The 18,090-nt window shown below is 46.0% G+C and overlaps 1 protein-coding gene across 2 annotated transcripts in view; it reads left to right on the top strand.

The window, feature by feature from the left end:
- The window catches only part of LOC118232203 (SLIT-ROBO Rho GTPase-activating protein 1-like), a 68,392-nt gene that overhangs the window by 14,217 nt on the left and 36,085 nt on the right, over positions 1 to 18,090 (top strand). For both annotated transcript variants that reach the window (XM_035426957.1, XM_035426956.1), the window contains one exon: positions 11,787 to 11,982. In XM_035426957.1, the coding sequence (XP_035282848.1) occupies positions 11,787 to 11,982 (196 nt within the window). The remainder of the gene's footprint in view (positions 1 to 11,786; positions 11,983 to 18,090) is intronic.

The raw sequence follows: 18,090 nt of genomic DNA, 5'->3' as shown, positions 1-18,090 counted from the left end.
TGAAACGGCGCTTCTTGGGCTGCCGCGGTTACAAGATTGATGGGATGGATTTAGTTCCCTTATTTCATTAAGTAATTAACTGAAGTACTGCCCTGGAATTGCTTTCCCGCTCCAGGTTTTTCAGATGAAGTAGCTTTTAAACCATGAAATGTACATCCAGCGGAACCTTAATGCACAATGTAGGCTGTGTGCTAACATTCAGACGCTGAGGTTATAACCCTGTGTCCATTGTGAGATTTTGTTGGGTTATAATTCAGTATTCATGGTGAGGTTTTGTTGTTGGGTTAGAACTGTATTCATTGTGAGGTTTTGTTGTTGGGTTATAACTTGGTATTCATAATGAGCTTTTGTTCCTGATTGCTTGGATGTGGTTATTTTTTTCAGTGCATTTCTTTTCATGGAATCCATTGAAACCTTGATGAATTCGGCCAAAAGTAGCGAAGGCTAAAGTTTTTTTGAAATGTGCTTAGCAGAGTCACTCTCTCCTTGGGAGTGTGAGTGAGTGTGTTCTTCTTCCCTTAGCCTTGCACATGGAATCGGGCAGCATCGCCATGGCGAGGAGAAGCTGTGCTTCTGTGCTTTCGTTGCCATGGCAACATCCCTGTTCCCTCTCAATGGAGAGGTAGCACCTCAGAAGGTGTGCGAGTGTGTGTGTGTGTGCGCTTGAATGTGTGTATCAGCCGTCAGTGAATGTGCTCCTAGTTCTCTCTGGATTGTCCAGATTTAGGCTGAAGCACTCCATTTAGTATCCATTGTTTGTAGCTACTTCATGCAGAATTGAAACCTGTTCACTGGTGGGTTAGAGACTGTGTTCAGTGTGCTTATTTGTATTCATATTTGCACTTTGCAACATATTTAACAACAGTCCCAAAGGGGTTTTAAGTGTGACTTTGGCAAACAGCTTGAATCTCTCTAATTTCCTCATTTAGGAGTCTCCAACTACCCAGTGGGGATGTTGGGGAGTCTGAGACAAACCCCCCTAAATCACTTGAGATGTGACCCCAGGTCACCAGGTCTCTCCATGACCTTTGACCCTTTTGACTAACCCTAAGCTCAAGTCAGTGCTTCTGTCTAGACAACGCTCCTCCCCCCCACTTCTGCCCGCTACATGGTGAGAACAGTTATTCATTTTGACTTTTTGTGTTTTCTTTTTGTGCAAATTGAAAATTCTTACCCAGTTCTCTGCTCTGTAAATATTTCATAACTCAACTACCAGTGACATTGGTTCAGAACCCTGTGTGTTTAAACCATAATGACCTGTTGCTAAATGACAGAAAACATTTACCTGTTATTCCTGAACATTTAATGTGGAAAACAACGGGTGTTTTTGCATCTCGTGCTTTATATGTTACAGAATAAAACGCACAAAGCATGTTTTCACGGCAGCTGCTGTTGTCGGTGGTCGTGGAGGGAAGGCTGAATGAAAAGCAGTACCGTTGCGTTTCCTGAAGACTGACCTGCTCGACCTGCTCCAGAGCGGAGCTGGCGGATCGATGGGGGGCATCTCTGAGTATCTCCTGCGTTTCAGGGTGTCCATTATGACCTCTCATAGGCCGAGTGGGGGAAAAAAATCACTCCGGAGGACCTCGGCCTGTCTGTACGGCCGCCAGCCCGTGTGGACCCCTCTGTCAGAGGTGCATTGTGGTATACGGCAGCACCCAGTGCTGTCCCCTGGACCTGTCCCCCCCATCCCTTTGCCTTATTAATTGAGGGAGGGGGCAGGTCAATAAGCCATGCATTAGCCAGCCCTCTACCAGCTGTTAGTAATACTGCACCATGCCGTTTTCAGAGTTTTCATTAGCCTGAGTGCTGTTTGAGAACCATCCCTGGGGGGAGGGGTTGTGGAGGACTAGGGGGGGTGTGGGCTGGCTGGCACCGGGGTGAACCGGAGGATATACTATACTCTGAGGGTCGATATATATTCATTTTTTGTTGTTTTTTTACCCAGAAGCCCCTTGGATCATGTTCTTCTGCATTGTGTTCTATGCCTGACTGAGGTGGTGGTGCAGTGGCAGTGGTGGAATATGTCTCTGTCCCCAGAGGAGGGGGGCAGGTGCTCTCTGTAATTGGATAACCGTTAGCGGAGCAAGCGTAATATTTAACAAAACGGGCACGAACGTCAAGACTGCGGTGCTATAATTGGCCGCGGATTGCGGAAGCGTTAAGTGCGGAGTCCCGAGAATTGTTGAGGTGTTAAAGGCTGCGCGCGACAGCCCCGTTAAGTCGGGGAGAGTGCTCCCTGAACCGCGTGCTTAGCGGGTCCATATTAAGCACTTACGGTAATGGCTGGGTGATTAAGCTCCGGCATAAATGGAATGGGAAGGTGGAGACTCGTCTGCGCCTGGCTCACAGCGACGGCGGAGTCAGGTCTGCTTCCTCCTGGAGGATTGTGGGTCGTTCCGAATGCACTCGTGTGCTGAGCGTTGCGATTGGCCGGAAGGGTTGGTGCTGTGGTTCTGATTGGCAGCAGGTGTTGTCCGTTCTCCCTTGCTACTGTAAGCCACGTGCCTTCAGACCCTGCGCAGAACTGTGCAGCCGGCAGGCTCTGCTTATGCTGTGTGGAGCTAGCTGTGCTGTCCAGGTGTGTGTGTGTGTGTGTGTGTGTGTGTGTGCGTGTGTGTGTGTGTCTGTGTGTGCATGTGTGTGTGGGAGGGGGGCCTCCAGCTTAGGAGCTGTCAGGTGATACCTGTGGTTTGCACGCTAAGGTGTGTGGGTGTATTGCCTGTGTAAAGGCTGCTCTGCTCTTAGGCTATGAACACTCTCTACTCTTTGTGCTTTGAGCGTCACCAAAGGGTGAAGCTTGCTGCCTCAGTCAACATTAATGCGTTGTTCCGGAAGCCTCTTTGCTCGTTTCGTGTTGACATCCGCGTCCGTTTCCGGTTCCCTGGTGGAAGGACAACAGGCATTTGCATCTCTTCACAGATTTTTCTTTTTGCCGAGCGCTGTGGTCAGAACGTTCCGGAAGGTGCGGAAGAAACGATCGCGCTCTTCTGTACGGGTCGGGCAGGCCTGCACAAGCTCGGCTGCGTTCTACTGGCTGAACACAATGAGTGGGTGGGGGCCACACGGCGAAACCTGATCTTCTTTCTGTCCCTCCATCACTGGAACCCACCCCGCCTCCCCCCCCCAAAAAAAGAAAAGTACAAAGCCTCAGATGTCCATAGATGAATGCCACTGTCTCTTTTTGCAGCCCACGCACAAAATAAAGAAAAAGAAAAAAAAAAAAGAAGGCTGAAAGAGCGAGACTGACTTCAGCGCCTGAGTCCCTCCCCCCCTTTTTTTCTAAAAAAAAAAAAAGGAGCCAGACAGGGCAGCCAAGCCAGGCCAGATGATAAATCAGAGAACCGCCGAGGCTGAGGAACGGTCAGGTGATAATCGCGGTGTAGGTCAGCGCGGGCGGACGCGTGTTCAGCCAGGATATCCTTCGTGGCTAACTGTGCCCGTGTAACGGCTACTCTTGAGGGATTTTGAATGATAAGAGCCAAATGCTCACCGCCTTCCCCTTTGGCAGCAATTTTTTGTGTGTGTCGCACGCTACCCTTTTTAAGCTGTTTGTGGATGTTTCTGCTGAACAAAAAAAAAGAACTTTTGATGTTCAGGAAGCTTAAGGTATGATAAAACACAGAGCTCTTACGTACGGTGAGATTATATAGCCTATTTCACGGTTGTAGGATATGGGCTTGTAAAGTGGTCAAGTGCAGGCCAGTCAAATCTTAATAGACTAAAACCCTGCCCTCTATTCTGACCCATGACTCCTCTGCCAATGTTTCACGTTTGGTCTGTTCGGGTGCGGCTTTGGGGGCGGGGGATGGGGGGGGTTTGGTTTGTCTCTTTTCTTTGTTCTTTCTCACCCTTCTGCTTGCTGTCAAGGCGTCGCCCAGAGCAAGCCTACTGACCCCTGGTATAGTAGATATATAAATAAGTAAAATTCCCCCCCCAACCTCTCTCTCTCTCTCTCTCTCTCTCTCTCTCCGTGTCTTCATCTCTCCATCTCCCCCTCCCCACAACTCGGTGGCGGTAGGGAAGCTCTCTGTTTTGGTTTGGCTTGACTGATGGCCCTCCCAGGCCACCGTAATTATTCTCCCTGTGATTGATGCTCCTCCGTTCCCCTGCTTTACTGACCATCGGGCTGTCGCCATGGAAACAGTCTCAGAAATAATAAATAATAAAATATGAGCTGATTTTATTAAAACTTTAGTTAATAATGCAGGAAATATGAAGCAAACATTTGGGCAATTAACCAGCTGAACTGAAAACAAACTGAGCACACTAGGCACACACTCCATGTGTCTGATGGTGGTTTGTAGTAATGCATTATTAATGTACGTCTGCAAGATTCTGATTAGTCAGCATATTTGCTCTCCATAGTTACATTTGCTATATTTTTCTCGGAAACCAAACTTTCTTGCTATGGTCAGGGTCATCTTCCCTGCGTTTAATTTTGGCCTTCGTGAGGTAGAGTGGTGTTTGGATTCACCGAACTTTAGCGACAAACTTTTTTTCCTGAATCGCCCTTTAAAATAGGAAGGCAGGAAGGAACCTGAGCGTTCATAAGGCCACACACTCCCGCAGTCCGAGCTGCATTTCCTGTCGCATGTGAGGCAGGAACCTCTGGAGAATGAGCGAGGGGAACGGGCACGGGTTCGACTCAGACCTTCGTCTCGCAGCAACACCAACCAACTCCTCCCTGCTGAAGCCCTGGTTCAGCTATAATGCACACGGTGGTTGTTTGTGAGAGCGTTTGATCAAGTGTTGGAGAGAGCGCTCAATTCCCTCAGAAACCCACCTTCGTCTTACGAAGATCTTGCATGAAGGGCTCTGCCCTCTCTTTGCCTGTGACACCAAGGCAAACGGGTAACAAAAAAAAAGATGATCATATCAAATACACACAACTTCAGGGGTCATTTCACCGAACGGTGAAAGCAATCAGCTGTTAAAACATGCACTGCAATAAGCAGCTGTATTGTGTTCATTAGCCTCATAATGGCAGCAGATTGAGCAGGTTGCCTTGGCCATATCAGATATGTAAGGGATTGGAACTAGGCTAGTCTGTAATCAAAGATCACAGATTGTTCCTTCATTTCCTTTTTCTGTGTTTCTGGCACTGTGTGCGTGTGGCTGTGCTCTGCCCGGTTACATGTTTTTGTGCTTCTGTGAATGTGCTGAGTTTTTATCAGTAAATAGATGAGCAGTGTGGTATTCAACCACAGCAGACTGACTGATGATGGCTGATATGGTATGGATCTGTCTCTCTCCCACTCCGTCTTCCTCTTTCCCCTTCCCCTTTTCTCCCTCTTTATCGCTCTCCCTCTCTCTATCACCCTCTGTCCCTCTTTCTCTGTCTACCTCTATCTCTTCCTGCTCTCCCTCTCACTCGTATTCTCTTCCCTCTCTCTCCCTTTCTTTTTTTCCCTCTCCCTGTTTCTCTCTCTCTTTGTCTCCCACTCTCCCTCTTTCTCTTTGTCTTTCTGTCCTTCTCTCTGTCCCAGCTCCCTGCCCCCCCCCCCCTCCCCATGCTGCAGTTCTCTGGGGGTTTGCCTTTCACATGCTCTCGCATTCCTCTCATCCGGAATGCCCGTCTCCCCCGGTCTCCAGGGAGTCTCCGTGGTGACAGTGTACCCTGCTAGCTATGCATAAACTCTGCCTGCCAGACTGTGGAGAGTGTAGATCGCAGGGCTGATGGTCAGCTGGCTGCTGAGGGCTTAGAATGTATAGCCTGTAAGACACACACGCACACACACATGCACACACACACACATACACACACACACACAGGGACTGCCATGCTTGGTGTTGTTTGGTTACATGTTTGAGACCCACATGTCTCATTGTAATCGCTACTCTGGAGAAAACAGTGTCCAGTAGCGGCATGAGGGCTGTCATCTTGTGCTTAGTTTGGATGCTGTCAGCAACCGCGATCGCACGGTAATTACCGTGACCATAGTCTGCTCCGTCAGAAACCGCGATCGCGGGCAGAGAGATAACTGAGCCTGGCGTGTTTCACCCAGCACGTCCGCGTCCTACAGACAAACTCGTGAAGTCATGTCCTGAGGAACAGACTATGGAATTGTCTGTTCAACCACAGGTTCTGTAGATGCTTTGCCCTGTATTTTAACAAATTGAATCTGAAGCTACGATTTGCTGGCTTTTCTGAATTGCTGTTACTTGCAGGAAGTGTAGTGGAACAATGAGACAAGTAAAAAGAGTCTTCTGATTTTTTGTGCTCATATATTTTTTAATAATAATTTAATTATATAGCACATTTCATACAAGCAAATGCTATATAGTGTGTTTTAGAATAGATAAAAACACAGCAAAGAAGTATAGGAGAGAGAGATACTTCTAGATTTTACACTAGTAGATGATATTCACCCATTACAATATGAGAATATGGGGGCTTGACTTTTCCTATGTGGCCCCTAACTGTTCTGTCCATGCCTTGTAAATGACCATCTGTACCGAGGAACCCTTTGCTCCTGTTACCGATAGGATGAGAGCTAGGGAGGATTGGGGCAAACCCTGCTCAGAGCCAGCCAGTGAAATGCAGCTAGAGGTCACATGACGGGCACCTGTGATTGTGATGTCACAGGTGGCGAAGCTTAATTACATTTCTGGGTGAGAGAACGTTCCGCGATATTCCCCTGGAACGCTCTTTCTTGTCGGTTGTCTTGGCAACGGCAGTAAATGCAATCTCCCTGTCAGGTGGCAGGGTGAAATGGGCAATGCCGCAAGGATAAGCGTTCAGGTACGAGCACAATTTCAATTTCTGAGCTGTGTTTCTGTTGTGTATGGATTTTTACTAAATCACCTGGCAATTTTACTCAACAAAGGCATTTGTGCTGTGGTTTTTTCCAGTATATTCCCAGAGCAGTACTTTTCCTTTTTTTTTTTTTGCCCAACCAGAGTGTAAACTTCATTGAGACTTCCCTTCCCACAGTACTTTGAAATTAAATGAACCGAAACTGAGAAAACACTCACACACAATGCGTGTACCTCTTACATCTTTGTATATACTTGTACGTGATAGTAGTACAGAGCACCGCAGCGTTTTGCAGTGTTGAGAGTAGTGCTCGCCCCAAGAGACCGACATTTCACAATCTCTTCGGTGATATTTCGCCTAATTAGCGGCCTTGCTACTGGTGTTGTACCCCTGTCTTCCTCAGTGCATCGGAGGCAATCTTCCCGGGCTTTAATGAAGAGCAGATTGCGGAGGTGGACTGGCGTCCTACATTTACCGCACTGGGTCCTGGTGCCGGCTGCTATTTCGGGTGCCGTCAAAGACCTGCGTTAGGCAAAGAAATGTTCTGACCCAGATATTATTTCATTTTTTTTGCTTTTGTTGAAGGTGAAGAGGTAGTGTTTGCTACAGGTCCCAGAGGGGGGTGTGTAAACTTGTTCAGCGCTATAAATGTCTTTTAATGATGGGAATTAATTGTAAGTAATTTATTTTAAATGGCTCTGGGTTAAGGGGGTCTGCCAAGTGAGTGCAGTGTAATGAACTGTGTGTATGTTATTGCTGCCACTGGTTTGGCCACTGGCTGTGCTTTTCTATTTCTTTCTCGCTCTGTCTCTCTCTCTCTCTCTCACTCTCTCTCTCATTGCATTGTACTCACTCGATGACTGATGAGAGGGAGGCCCTGACCCTGTGCAGGGGATTGTGGGTAGCGTCCTTCAAAGGGAATCTGGTTTGGATGCCGGCCAGTTTGGAACAACAGGGCTTTGGTTCTAGTTCGTCCGAGTTTGACCATTTACACCGTCATTTATGCTGATAGTTTATTTTGGAGTTAAAGGGGAACGGGTGTCGTGGGGCATATGTCATATGTGACCTCATAAGATGATTCGCACACAAATTGTCAGTTGACAGAGGATGGACATGCCCACTGACTTATTTTTATGCACAGACTGACAGAGCAAGGGTCAGGGCATCCTCTGTCTCCTGATCTGCTGGAATGACTGGTAACTTTTGTGCATTAGTCATACCAGATCCCCAAACATTTGAGCTCTTTTCAGGAAGAACTCTCTTGTATTTAAAGATCCATTGAACATTAATTTTGACACTTTTAAAACTGGGGAGCATGCACACACACGCTGTATCATAAGCCTCTTGGCCAGTTTGTCGCTGAATTGATTCTGAATGGACTTTATTGTGCAAATAAGTAAACATTATACTGACGCCTGCGGTGAAAGAAAAGAGAGCCAACTGATTGATTTAACTGGAAATGTCTACGGGTAGACTTGACACATTGTCGAAACGGTTCTTTTGATCAAAGAAGCTGGGTTCTGCGGCCGTCCTACCTGCCGAGTAAATGCGTAAAATAAGTCTCCGGTAGAATGTTCCTCGCTGGGGGGATTCGACTGCTCTGTTAAACTCATTTAGTTTATATCCCGAATAAATAAGGAAAATCACTGGGACGCAGGAGAGATGGTTCTACCCTGCATGCAGCTGAGAGCAGGCAACTATTCAGCAGAAATGCCTCCCCCATGCGCAGAAGTCGTGCCTTTTTAATGCCGCACCGAGCGCACGAACCGCTTTGACTGGTAAAAAGGAACTTGGCGCTAATCTTTAGTCTCCGTGAACGGTGCAAAGTTTGAAAAATCTTATTAAGATTTATCCCAATAATTAAGGCGTCCATTTCACTTTTTCGGTTGCTCTCGTCTACAGACTCCACTTGCATGAAAACTCGTGTGCAATGCAATGCAGTGTCAACAGCAATGCTTGCTGTTACAAACTTAATGTGTTTTTTTATGTTAGAGAAGGCCGCGTATTATTGTGATGACATAATTGAAATGCAATACAGATAAGACTGCGGAGTTGACTTTGCTTTCTTTTTGCTCACATTGTCCTGTATTGAATTTGTGGTCACGCTGCATTTTTCTTTCAAAGTGAATGAATAGGATTACTGTCCCAGCATGAAGATTCTCGCAGGTAATAACGTTTATTAATGAGCTTGGCTTTTGTGTAAATGTCATTTCCTCGGGGTTTAATTTCCGGATCATCTTTCACTGTGGTTTTTATGTACATTCGCACTAAGGAATGAGTCACATTTGCGACGCTTGGTTTCCGCTGTCGTTAAACAAACATCGGACCTTTGATGTCTTCCCAAGTCCCCTGCTCGTCCTTCTGACGGTGCCGTCAGAATCGTGATCAGTTTAATCTCATTTTAATGAAGGACTTCCGGCTTCTTTGTTTAGTACCTCTCCAGACTTCATTATGCGACAGCGCTGATGATGGAGAAGGACATTTTTAAAATAAAAAAATAAAAAAGTTTTGTTCACTGTGTGTGGACCGGAACTATTCCTAAACTGCACCCCCTTATTTGAACAGGGTTGGCAAATGGATGATTTTTTACATCATGCCGAGAGCTTTGCGCAAATCAATGTGACAAGCTTTAGGGTAAATATAGGCTATTCTGGAATAAATTGTGTGAATTGGGGGTTTAAAATAAAGTATTAGTGTCTAGTCTTAAGAACGTGTATGGGAGTCAGTAAAAGTCTACATTTGAAGGCGTCTTTTGGAGGATAAAAATCGCAGGGATCTGACAGCGCTGGGTGTAGAGGTAGCAGAGCGCCTTTTGGCTTCGGTTTCTGCGGTTACCGCGTGATGCTTCCGGCGTCACTTCAGAAGGAAGGGCACCGCAGAACACCGTACACGCTGGGACCGCAGTGACTGGCCGCTACCTGCTGCGCTTTGGATGTGACTGAGCTCCCCCCCGGCACCCGCAGCGTTCTGCTTCCTCTGGAAACCAGAGCCGGCTAATCCTCTTCCGCCTGCCGCTTCCCATTTGCATGATTTATTTTCACGTTTGGTGCCAAGATTAGAGACCTACTGTCCCGACTGTGGTGCGGAGTTTAATGCTGATAAATCACCCCACATCTTTCTGTAATTATTAGGATTGTGGAAATAGTTACTGACCAAATGCTTGGGTTGACCCTCTAAATATTAGGGCAGACCTGTCCCTGTTGATTAAGTGATTTAAAAAAGTGCTGCTGTAGTTTCTGTTCTGGAAATGGTTTCTGTTTTTGTCTTAAGAGTACTGGGACATTCAGCTTTCCCACAATACAGAACTGTGCCTGGATGGCAACAACTGCCCTTCCCCATTCTCTGTCTCTCATCTCTTCTCTCCTCCCCTTTACTTCTCTCTTGTGCTTCCCCCTTCCTTCCTCCGTAACAAGAAATTCTGTTTTGAGTAATGGTACAGTAAAAATAGATTTTTTTTTGAACTGTCAGATATCTGCAGGGATTATACTGGTGTCTACATTGTTAAATATTTAAAATAAGTGTTTGGCCCAGCTCAGCTGGTTTATTATATCAGTCTTATGCAGCATGACTGCCCGTTTGTTTGTGGGTTTAATTCTGCCCATTTTTCTTAGTAGATTTCTTGAGGGTTTTAGCAATGTGAATTATAAAATCTACAGAGATTCTGACATCTGCAGAAAATTAGGGGGACTCGATGAGTCATTTCACAAGTGGGTTTTTTAATGTTTGGAACTGGCCTGGAGAAATTTGAAAGTAAGTTAATGATATGCTGCAAAACCAGGAATGATTTAGGGTTCTGTGTGTTTCAGGATTTATTCATTTGTGACTCTTCTGAGCTCATCTCCCATTTGGAGTTTTTATTAGTTAACAGGTTAGGTCTCCTGCAGGTTTCAAACTGGCGGCACATTGAGAGATGTGATTGGTCTGCCGAGCTAAAGGCCATAGGTCAAGGGAACCAATCACACTCTTTGTCAGACTCCCGGGGCATTGTAGCCTTCTGTAATGGATGTTCACGGACAGACATGTTTCTATTTTCCACTACACAATGCTGGCAGGATGGAATTTTCTGGTCATTTTAGTTTTTTTAACCTTTAAATGAAATGGTTACCCCGCCTTGTTATCCTGCTGAGATCTTCCCATTAAATGGGGTCGTCCAGATAGGGAAATGTCAAAGCCTAGGCACCCAGTATTCACGTATATGCATTATGCATGGTGAGGGGCCCCCTGGACCCAGCCAGCGAAACGGTCACGGTGTGGAAGATGCCGCTTTTGTAGCAGATGCAGTTTTAATGAGATGCATGTTCTGTGGCAGGTGAGTTATATATCACATGCGCGGGAGAAACCCACAGGGGGGGTAAAGGGAGGGGGGGTGGGCTGCTTCAAACAACCACGACTCCCCCGTTTTTTTTAGTTTTTATTATTTTTTTATTGCTGTTAAATATGCAGTCGGGGTACCCCAGGGACCATCTTTGGCCCCCTCTCTTTTTTCCTGTGTGATTAGATTCTGGGGCTCCTATTTCTGTTCCCTGGGGAGTGTAGTGATGTACAGTCGTACTAAAATATCTCCATTCGTGTGCATCATGATAAACGCAGCTGTTAATCAGTTGGCGTTTGTACAGCGCCAAACTGTTCTTATTTAAAAATACGTCCCTCTTTGCTGTTGCAGACTCATTTGGCACTTTATTTTATTATGTTTTAGTTGCTGTTGTTGAGGTTTAGTTTAATGGGACAGCTTGCACTAAACTTGGGTAGTCTCATATTGAAGTTGTTATTTCAGCTGTAAGGTTGGGCATGGTTGTGTTTTTAGCAGAAGTACAGGGACAATTTCCTACTTGGTTTTGTGTTAGTTTAAAGGTCTTCATGAACAGCTGCTTTAGCAAATTACTTTTGCTGAAAATTTTCTCTCTCTCTCTCTCACTATTTCACTTACTCTCTCCTGTTTTGATTCTGAGATCTGGACCCATCTGTTGGAGCAGTAGTTTGAACTGACGGTGGCTCATTCTCTCTCTGTGTTTCTGGTTCTGTTCAGAGATCCGGGCCCAGCTGGTGGAACAGCAGAAATGTTTGGAGCAGCAGACGGAGATGAGGGTCCAACTGCTCCAGGACCTGCAGGATTTTTTCCGGAAGAAGTCCGAAATCGAGACCGAGTATTCCCGTAACCTGGAGAAACTGGCCGAGCGGTTCATGGCCAAGACTCGCAGCACCAAGGATCATCAGCAGTACAAGTGAGTGTGTGTGTCCATGTGTGTTTGTGTGTGTCTGTGTGCGCAGGTCTGTGCATGTCTGCATGTGTACATACGTGCAGCCTGCATGCACGTATGCTTGTGCGTGTGCATCCACGTGCCTGTACGTGCAGTCATCGTGTAAAAATTTTAACCTTTGGCTGTGGTCACTGTGGCGCTAGAATAGATTTTGCTGACCAAAACTGTTTTCCTTTTAAATTTATGAAAAAATGAGAAGTTCAGTGTGTTCCAGTTATTCAGTATTAATGAGTAGAAAATGTGTCCTCCCAGTGTCTTGTTCAGATTGTGAATGAGTTGTCCCAGGATAGGGCCTAGTTCTGCAGGATATATTTGTAGGTTACTGCATGTGCAGTCAGAGAACAGAGCCAAGGGGAGTGCTGCAGAGAGAAACGGAAGCTTCTGCCTGTCCTTATAAATAAAATATATGCAATAAAACAAACTTTAAAGAACATTGTGTCAGGGAATGGGTGGGGGTGTTTCCTGCTCACTGTATGACTCACTCTCATAATAACCAAAATTCTGGCTGGTTATACTATAAAAACCTAATGCATTTCCATATAGAAAATTGCTTATCGTCACTGTATTGCTGTGAAGTGCTTAAGATGATTTCCATGCTGTCCCATGCCAATCTCAATCATAAATCATAGAAACAGTTTTAAAATGACAGTCTTATGACTAGGGCCACCAGTTTGTCTCCCCTTGTTTTCTCACATTGACTTCAGTCCTCTGTCAAGCCCCTTCTCAAACAATTATCCCATTTTCACCACCTCTAACATCTAAGTTGATAAAAGCAATTGCCACCAATTAAGCACAGATGAGGATTGACAGCGATGTTTACAAGCGACACACGCGTGTAAAATTCAGTTTGATTACTTACTACCGTGGAAATGCTGCAGTATTTTAAAATGTTGTACAGGGGCATGATAGGTTGTGTTATAGCAGAGCAGTTATATAACATTTAACGTCAATAAAGACCTTAAGTAGAATCAGGTGTCTTAGTGATGGGCTAAAGAAAACCTGCCGCCACACCAGCCCTTTTTGGATAAGATCGGACACCCCTGCTTTACATGGATGCATTTTTCTTTTTACTGCAGTGATCCTCAATCCTGGTTCTGGAGAGCCAGGGTTCACTAGTGTTTGTTTTTTTTCCCCTTAAGATCAGCAATCAATTCAGACCCAAGTACCAGGTGACCTGAATTAATTGTGTAATCAACTGCTTTAATTGATCGATTGCTGTGCTACTCAAGTACTGAGTAACAATGAAAGCCCGCTGACCCTGTGGCTCTTCATGACCAGGAGTGAGGACCAGTGGCTCAGAGACATGCTTTTCGTAGCATTTAAACTTTCATCCATGTTCGTGTTCCTTCCTGACTCCTCATAATAGATCAACTAATTGTTTTTATGAATGTCTCAATTAGAACCTCAATTGTACAGTTGGTCACTTGACTGTGACTAACTGTACAAGTTGGAGTGCCTGTGGGGGACCCCTGGAGAATAACCATCGAGATCCAAGTTTAAATCCCTGCAGGTCACATGGTGGAATTAAACTGGTAGCCCCTAATCATGACCTCATAGCTGAATGACCTCTTTGCTTGAGTTTTTTCCTGCTGAACAAAGCCACTTGCTTCAAACGCCATCTCATCTAGATCATTCAGCTTTAGCTTTGTTCTGTTATCTTCACCTGAACCATAGCTCTCTACCTATAAAGTTGTCACTTGGGAAGTATTTTAAAGGTGACTTTGAATCACACAGCACTAAATCAAAATATTTTATTGAAGCATATGCCTTGATGAGATTGCTCTTGTTTGATTGCACTTTTTGCCCTTCTCTAGTTCTATTAGTATTTGCTTAACATGCTAACTGCACTTTTCCAAGTTGCTTTGCCGAAAACCATCTGGAAAGTAAATATATTGTAAATTACGTACGCCAGTCGTTTTGTTTCATAATATAAACAGAAACTTTTTTGGCTGCATTCCTTTTGTTGAAACGTACAGCAGAAAAAGTCTTGTTTTTTTTTCTGCACCCAGAACGAGTACTGTTCATGTCAAAGGCAAAAGACATTATTTAGCGTTCCTTGAAAAGACACAGCGAAGAGAGGCTGCGTTTAAGAGGCACAGAGGAAGGGAAGAGGTAGTCGTGGAAAAAGCAGCAGGAGGTTTCCGCGTCCCTCGTGATTCACGGGCGCTCACGTGAACGCCGCGGGCCTGAATTATTTCTCACTTAGCCAAGGATTCAGCGCCGCTGCGCTGTTTACCGTCTGCGTTCGTTCAGATGGCCGCGCGCGGCGTCGGGCCCCGGGTTCGGCCCCCAGCTGCAGTCTCACCTCGTTCAGATGAGAATTCCCATTTGTTTCGGTCGCTCGGCAGTTCTGCCGAGGTGTCGGGCTGGAGATGTACTGCGCCAGGGCTGCGCCGTATTTATTAAAAAAAATAATAATCATTTTGAGCCAGTAATATTTCCCGTTTCTTTCTTGGCATTAAAGAAGAAGAAAAAAACGCCCTTGGTTATAATAAAGCGCTATTGGAGATCATGTGATGGAGATTATGTATATATATATATGACTTTTTTTTTTTTTTCTACTGAATAAATGAATAAATAAAACATTAAAAGCTGAAATGCAATATTCTGTGAGCGGGAGGCAGGTGCGGCTCCCTGTATGGATGGGGGGGGGTCTTAATAAATATTCCTATTTCTCTCTCTCTCTCTCTCTCTCTCTCTCTCTCTCTCTCTCTCTCTCTCTCTCTCTCTTTCTCTCTCCCCCCTCCACACACACACACACACCCCTGCGCTGTATAACTGCCCTTTATTTCATTATCATTGCTGATTTAAGAGTGATGTCTACGCTTAAAGCGATTTTATTTTTCTGCACCAGGCTTTAAAGATCCACAGGCCTTTGCTCCCCACACGGCTAAGGCTGAAATTCCAGGCCGTTCCCTGCAATCGCTGAGCCGCGAGCCTGAGTTCGCGGAGCGCGGGGGGGCCTCGCTTCGGCCCGAATAAAACGGCACGGCTGTTTCTGCGAGCGGCGCGCGGCGGTCAGCAGTATTCCGCTGTGGTTTTTTTTTTTTTAAACACACATCGTACCGGGGGTTTACTGCTCCATAAACACAGCTTTCTCTGAGCAGGGGCTTTGTGTGCCGCGAATACTGAACCTTTTTATCGTGTTATCGGAAGGAAGCGATTTCCTTTAATGTCTTAAGGACCTTCAGAAATGGAATTGGTAAAAACAAAAATAGAGAGAGGTTAATAGTGAACTATTTTTGAGAATCTGAGGGAGAAATTTGAAAGAGCTCTTTATGAAACAATTTTATGCCTTTAAGGCACATCAACAGTGATCAGACACAATTAAATTTAAAGGAAATTTTAGCTCAATCAACATTTGTGGACCTGCATGGAGGGGATAGGCCCAGACTTTCTTTACATCGCTGGGCTCATCTCTCGTTAATCGGACAGATGGCCTTATTCCAGGCTGCAGGGTTATATAAATCTACCTGATCAGTATGGCTGCTGCATAGAGCACACAGGCCTTCTTCAAACGGACTTTGTTCTGTATTCCTCCTCCTGGCGCGGACCGTCTGTCGGAACGTTCCGGATTCCGCGGAATGCCGATCGCGGTATCGGCTCCCAGCGGGGAGGCGGAATGGTTGCGAAGCGGACGTTTACGGATTATTTACACGTCCGCAAACGGCCCGCGTAGGAAGGAGGGAGAGAGGGAGAGAGAGCATACGGTTCGCCTTCAGACACCGCAAAATCAGACGCCGCTGCGGGGAATGGTTTTCGCAGATGTGTTTCGGGGGTTCAGGAGCAGTTTAAGTACTTGGTTTTCTTTTCATTACAAAAAAATCTGTACAGCAGTTCTCAGAGAGCTTGTAGCATATTCCCTTGGACTGTGCTTTGGTAAATCTTAGCAAACCACAAGTCCAGATGGTGTGCCAGATCCATGCACCCACATTTTTTCCTCCTTTTAATTTGAGAGAGGAAGCATTTAAAACAGGTGTGTCCAGTCTTAACTGAAAAGGGTCGGTGTGGTGCAGGTTTTTTTTGTTTCATCCCAGACACATAGTGCCTGGCTAAAACCAAAACCTTCACCCACACCGGCCCTTTTAGACACCCCTGGTTTACAGCCTTGTGTTTGATCTGTTGTTTTAATAAGTAGCGTCAGTTTAAACGGCCCTGTGTGTTTCTCCAAAGCTCCGACATTAGTCCCACGTGCGCAACGATCTGCACGAACTAGGAACGGGCGCTTAAATCGCGTGGTCATTAGCGGAAGTTTCCACGCCGCGGGGCGGAGAGAGCCGACGCTCTCCTCAGACTGAGAACGGCGGTTTGGTTTTAATGCGGTCTGTGAAAGTGTCTGCCGTTTAAAGGGAGAAATCACACTCCATAAATCAGACCCGCTGCTCTCCCCCCCCCCCCCTCTGTTTTCTGGCCGTCCGGCTATGGACTCTCAAGCTTTTAAAGCGTTCCAGAGATGCGGCCTGCGACCACCCCCCCCACAGGCCAGCGTTGAAAGAAACCAACACCAGCTGCAGATGTCACCCTGTCTACAGAGCCTAGCGTCAGCCCATGTGCTGTTTCTATTTCTTTACCCCCTCCCCTCGTACGGAGTACTAGTCCGTGGAGACACTATTCACGTTTTTCGGGGCGGGGGGGGGGGGGGGGGGGGAGGGGAGGGGGGAATTGGTTCAGCCAAGGGAATTGTGGGTAGGTTTTCACTGTCCTAGCAGCAGGAGCAGCAGTTTGCAGCGTGACGGATTGAAGCTGGAAGCGAGCGACTGTTCTTTCAGAGGTGAAGCCGCACGCCAAGGTCTGCCAGTCCGCTCTGACACGCATACTGATGCGTATCTCGCCATCTGGAAAAACAAGCCTGACCTTTACAGCATATAACCTTCATAACATAACTTTATGTAATGCAGTGCTCATAAGTGTGTTATAACACCTGTCATAACCAGTTATAGAATATTACTGAGTATGACCAATTTTATAACACTCATGTAATGTATGTAGTAATAATTTAGAATAAGTCATTTTGAATCTGTTTTGTAAATTTGCTGTTCTCTTGTTTGACTGTGGCTTTGGACTTTGTTGCTGATAGTTTAAGTAAAATGCTATGATTTTGTCCTTTGCTTTACTTTGGGCTCTTCATAGCCGCAGAAAACTGCAAATAATTAAAAAAATGAAATGTTATTTTATATATAGATTCGGTTAGTTGAGGTTCTTGGTAGCTTGGAGGCTCAAAAACCTTCTTCCAAGTGTCAAGCCTAAAAATAAACAGAAAAAAACAAAAACACACCACCACCATTGTGTAAACCCCCCACCACCACTCCATAAGAATGCCTCTGTATTCTCAACAAAAGCTTGCTACTCCTCACATGCCTGAGTTGTGTAGGATTAAGCAGTCTCCTGCTATCTCGCCATCATATGAAATGACAGCTGTAAGCACTCTGTCCCTTATAAAAGGCTTATTAATCTCCATAACGACAGCAGTGTCATTTTTAACGGAGCGGTTTATGGCGTACGAAATGAGTTTCCGCCGTCCTCGGCCGTCGTGTCGGAAAGGATGCGCTGTCGTCCGCGGGGAGCGCGGAAGGCACGCGCGGGAGAGACGCTGGGTCTTCACCCCAGAGGTGAGGCGCGGGCCGTTCACCCTGCGGGGAAATTTGGGCACGAGTGAATGTTAATTAATCAAATCGTCGCTGCTCTCCTCTTTCGATTGCTTTTTCCCTTCATTCCATCCATCCGTTTCACTTTCCCCATCTTAATTTTGTCCCTGTGCCTCGAATTGCCCACAACTTGTGCATAACATTTCCCGCAGTGCAGTTGCACAGTACCTACCACTGGCAGCGCCTTCAGATTTTGTTCTCGGGGCCTGCTGGTTTGTGCCGGTGTGCGTGTGTGTGTGTGTGAGAGTCGATGAGAGTCCCCTTATTGGCCAGTACAGTTGACGCTAGGAACAGCCTCTTCCTTTTTATAATGCCGAAGGTTCACTTTCAGGCTTTATACCCACAATTCATTGCTCCTATGCCACCATTTCACATAATACAGCTGTTTGTTCTGCAAAAAAAGACTCCCAAGACCCGTGTTTGAAAA

This window comes from Anguilla anguilla, chromosome 7 (genome assembly GCF_013347855.1).
Source record: "Anguilla anguilla isolate fAngAng1 chromosome 7, fAngAng1.pri, whole genome shotgun sequence".
NCBI classification, from domain to species: domain Eukaryota; kingdom Metazoa; phylum Chordata; class Actinopteri; order Anguilliformes; family Anguillidae; genus Anguilla; species Anguilla anguilla.
Note: the sequence above shows the minus strand (reverse complement) of the source record. Positions and strands in the feature narration are given on the sequence as shown.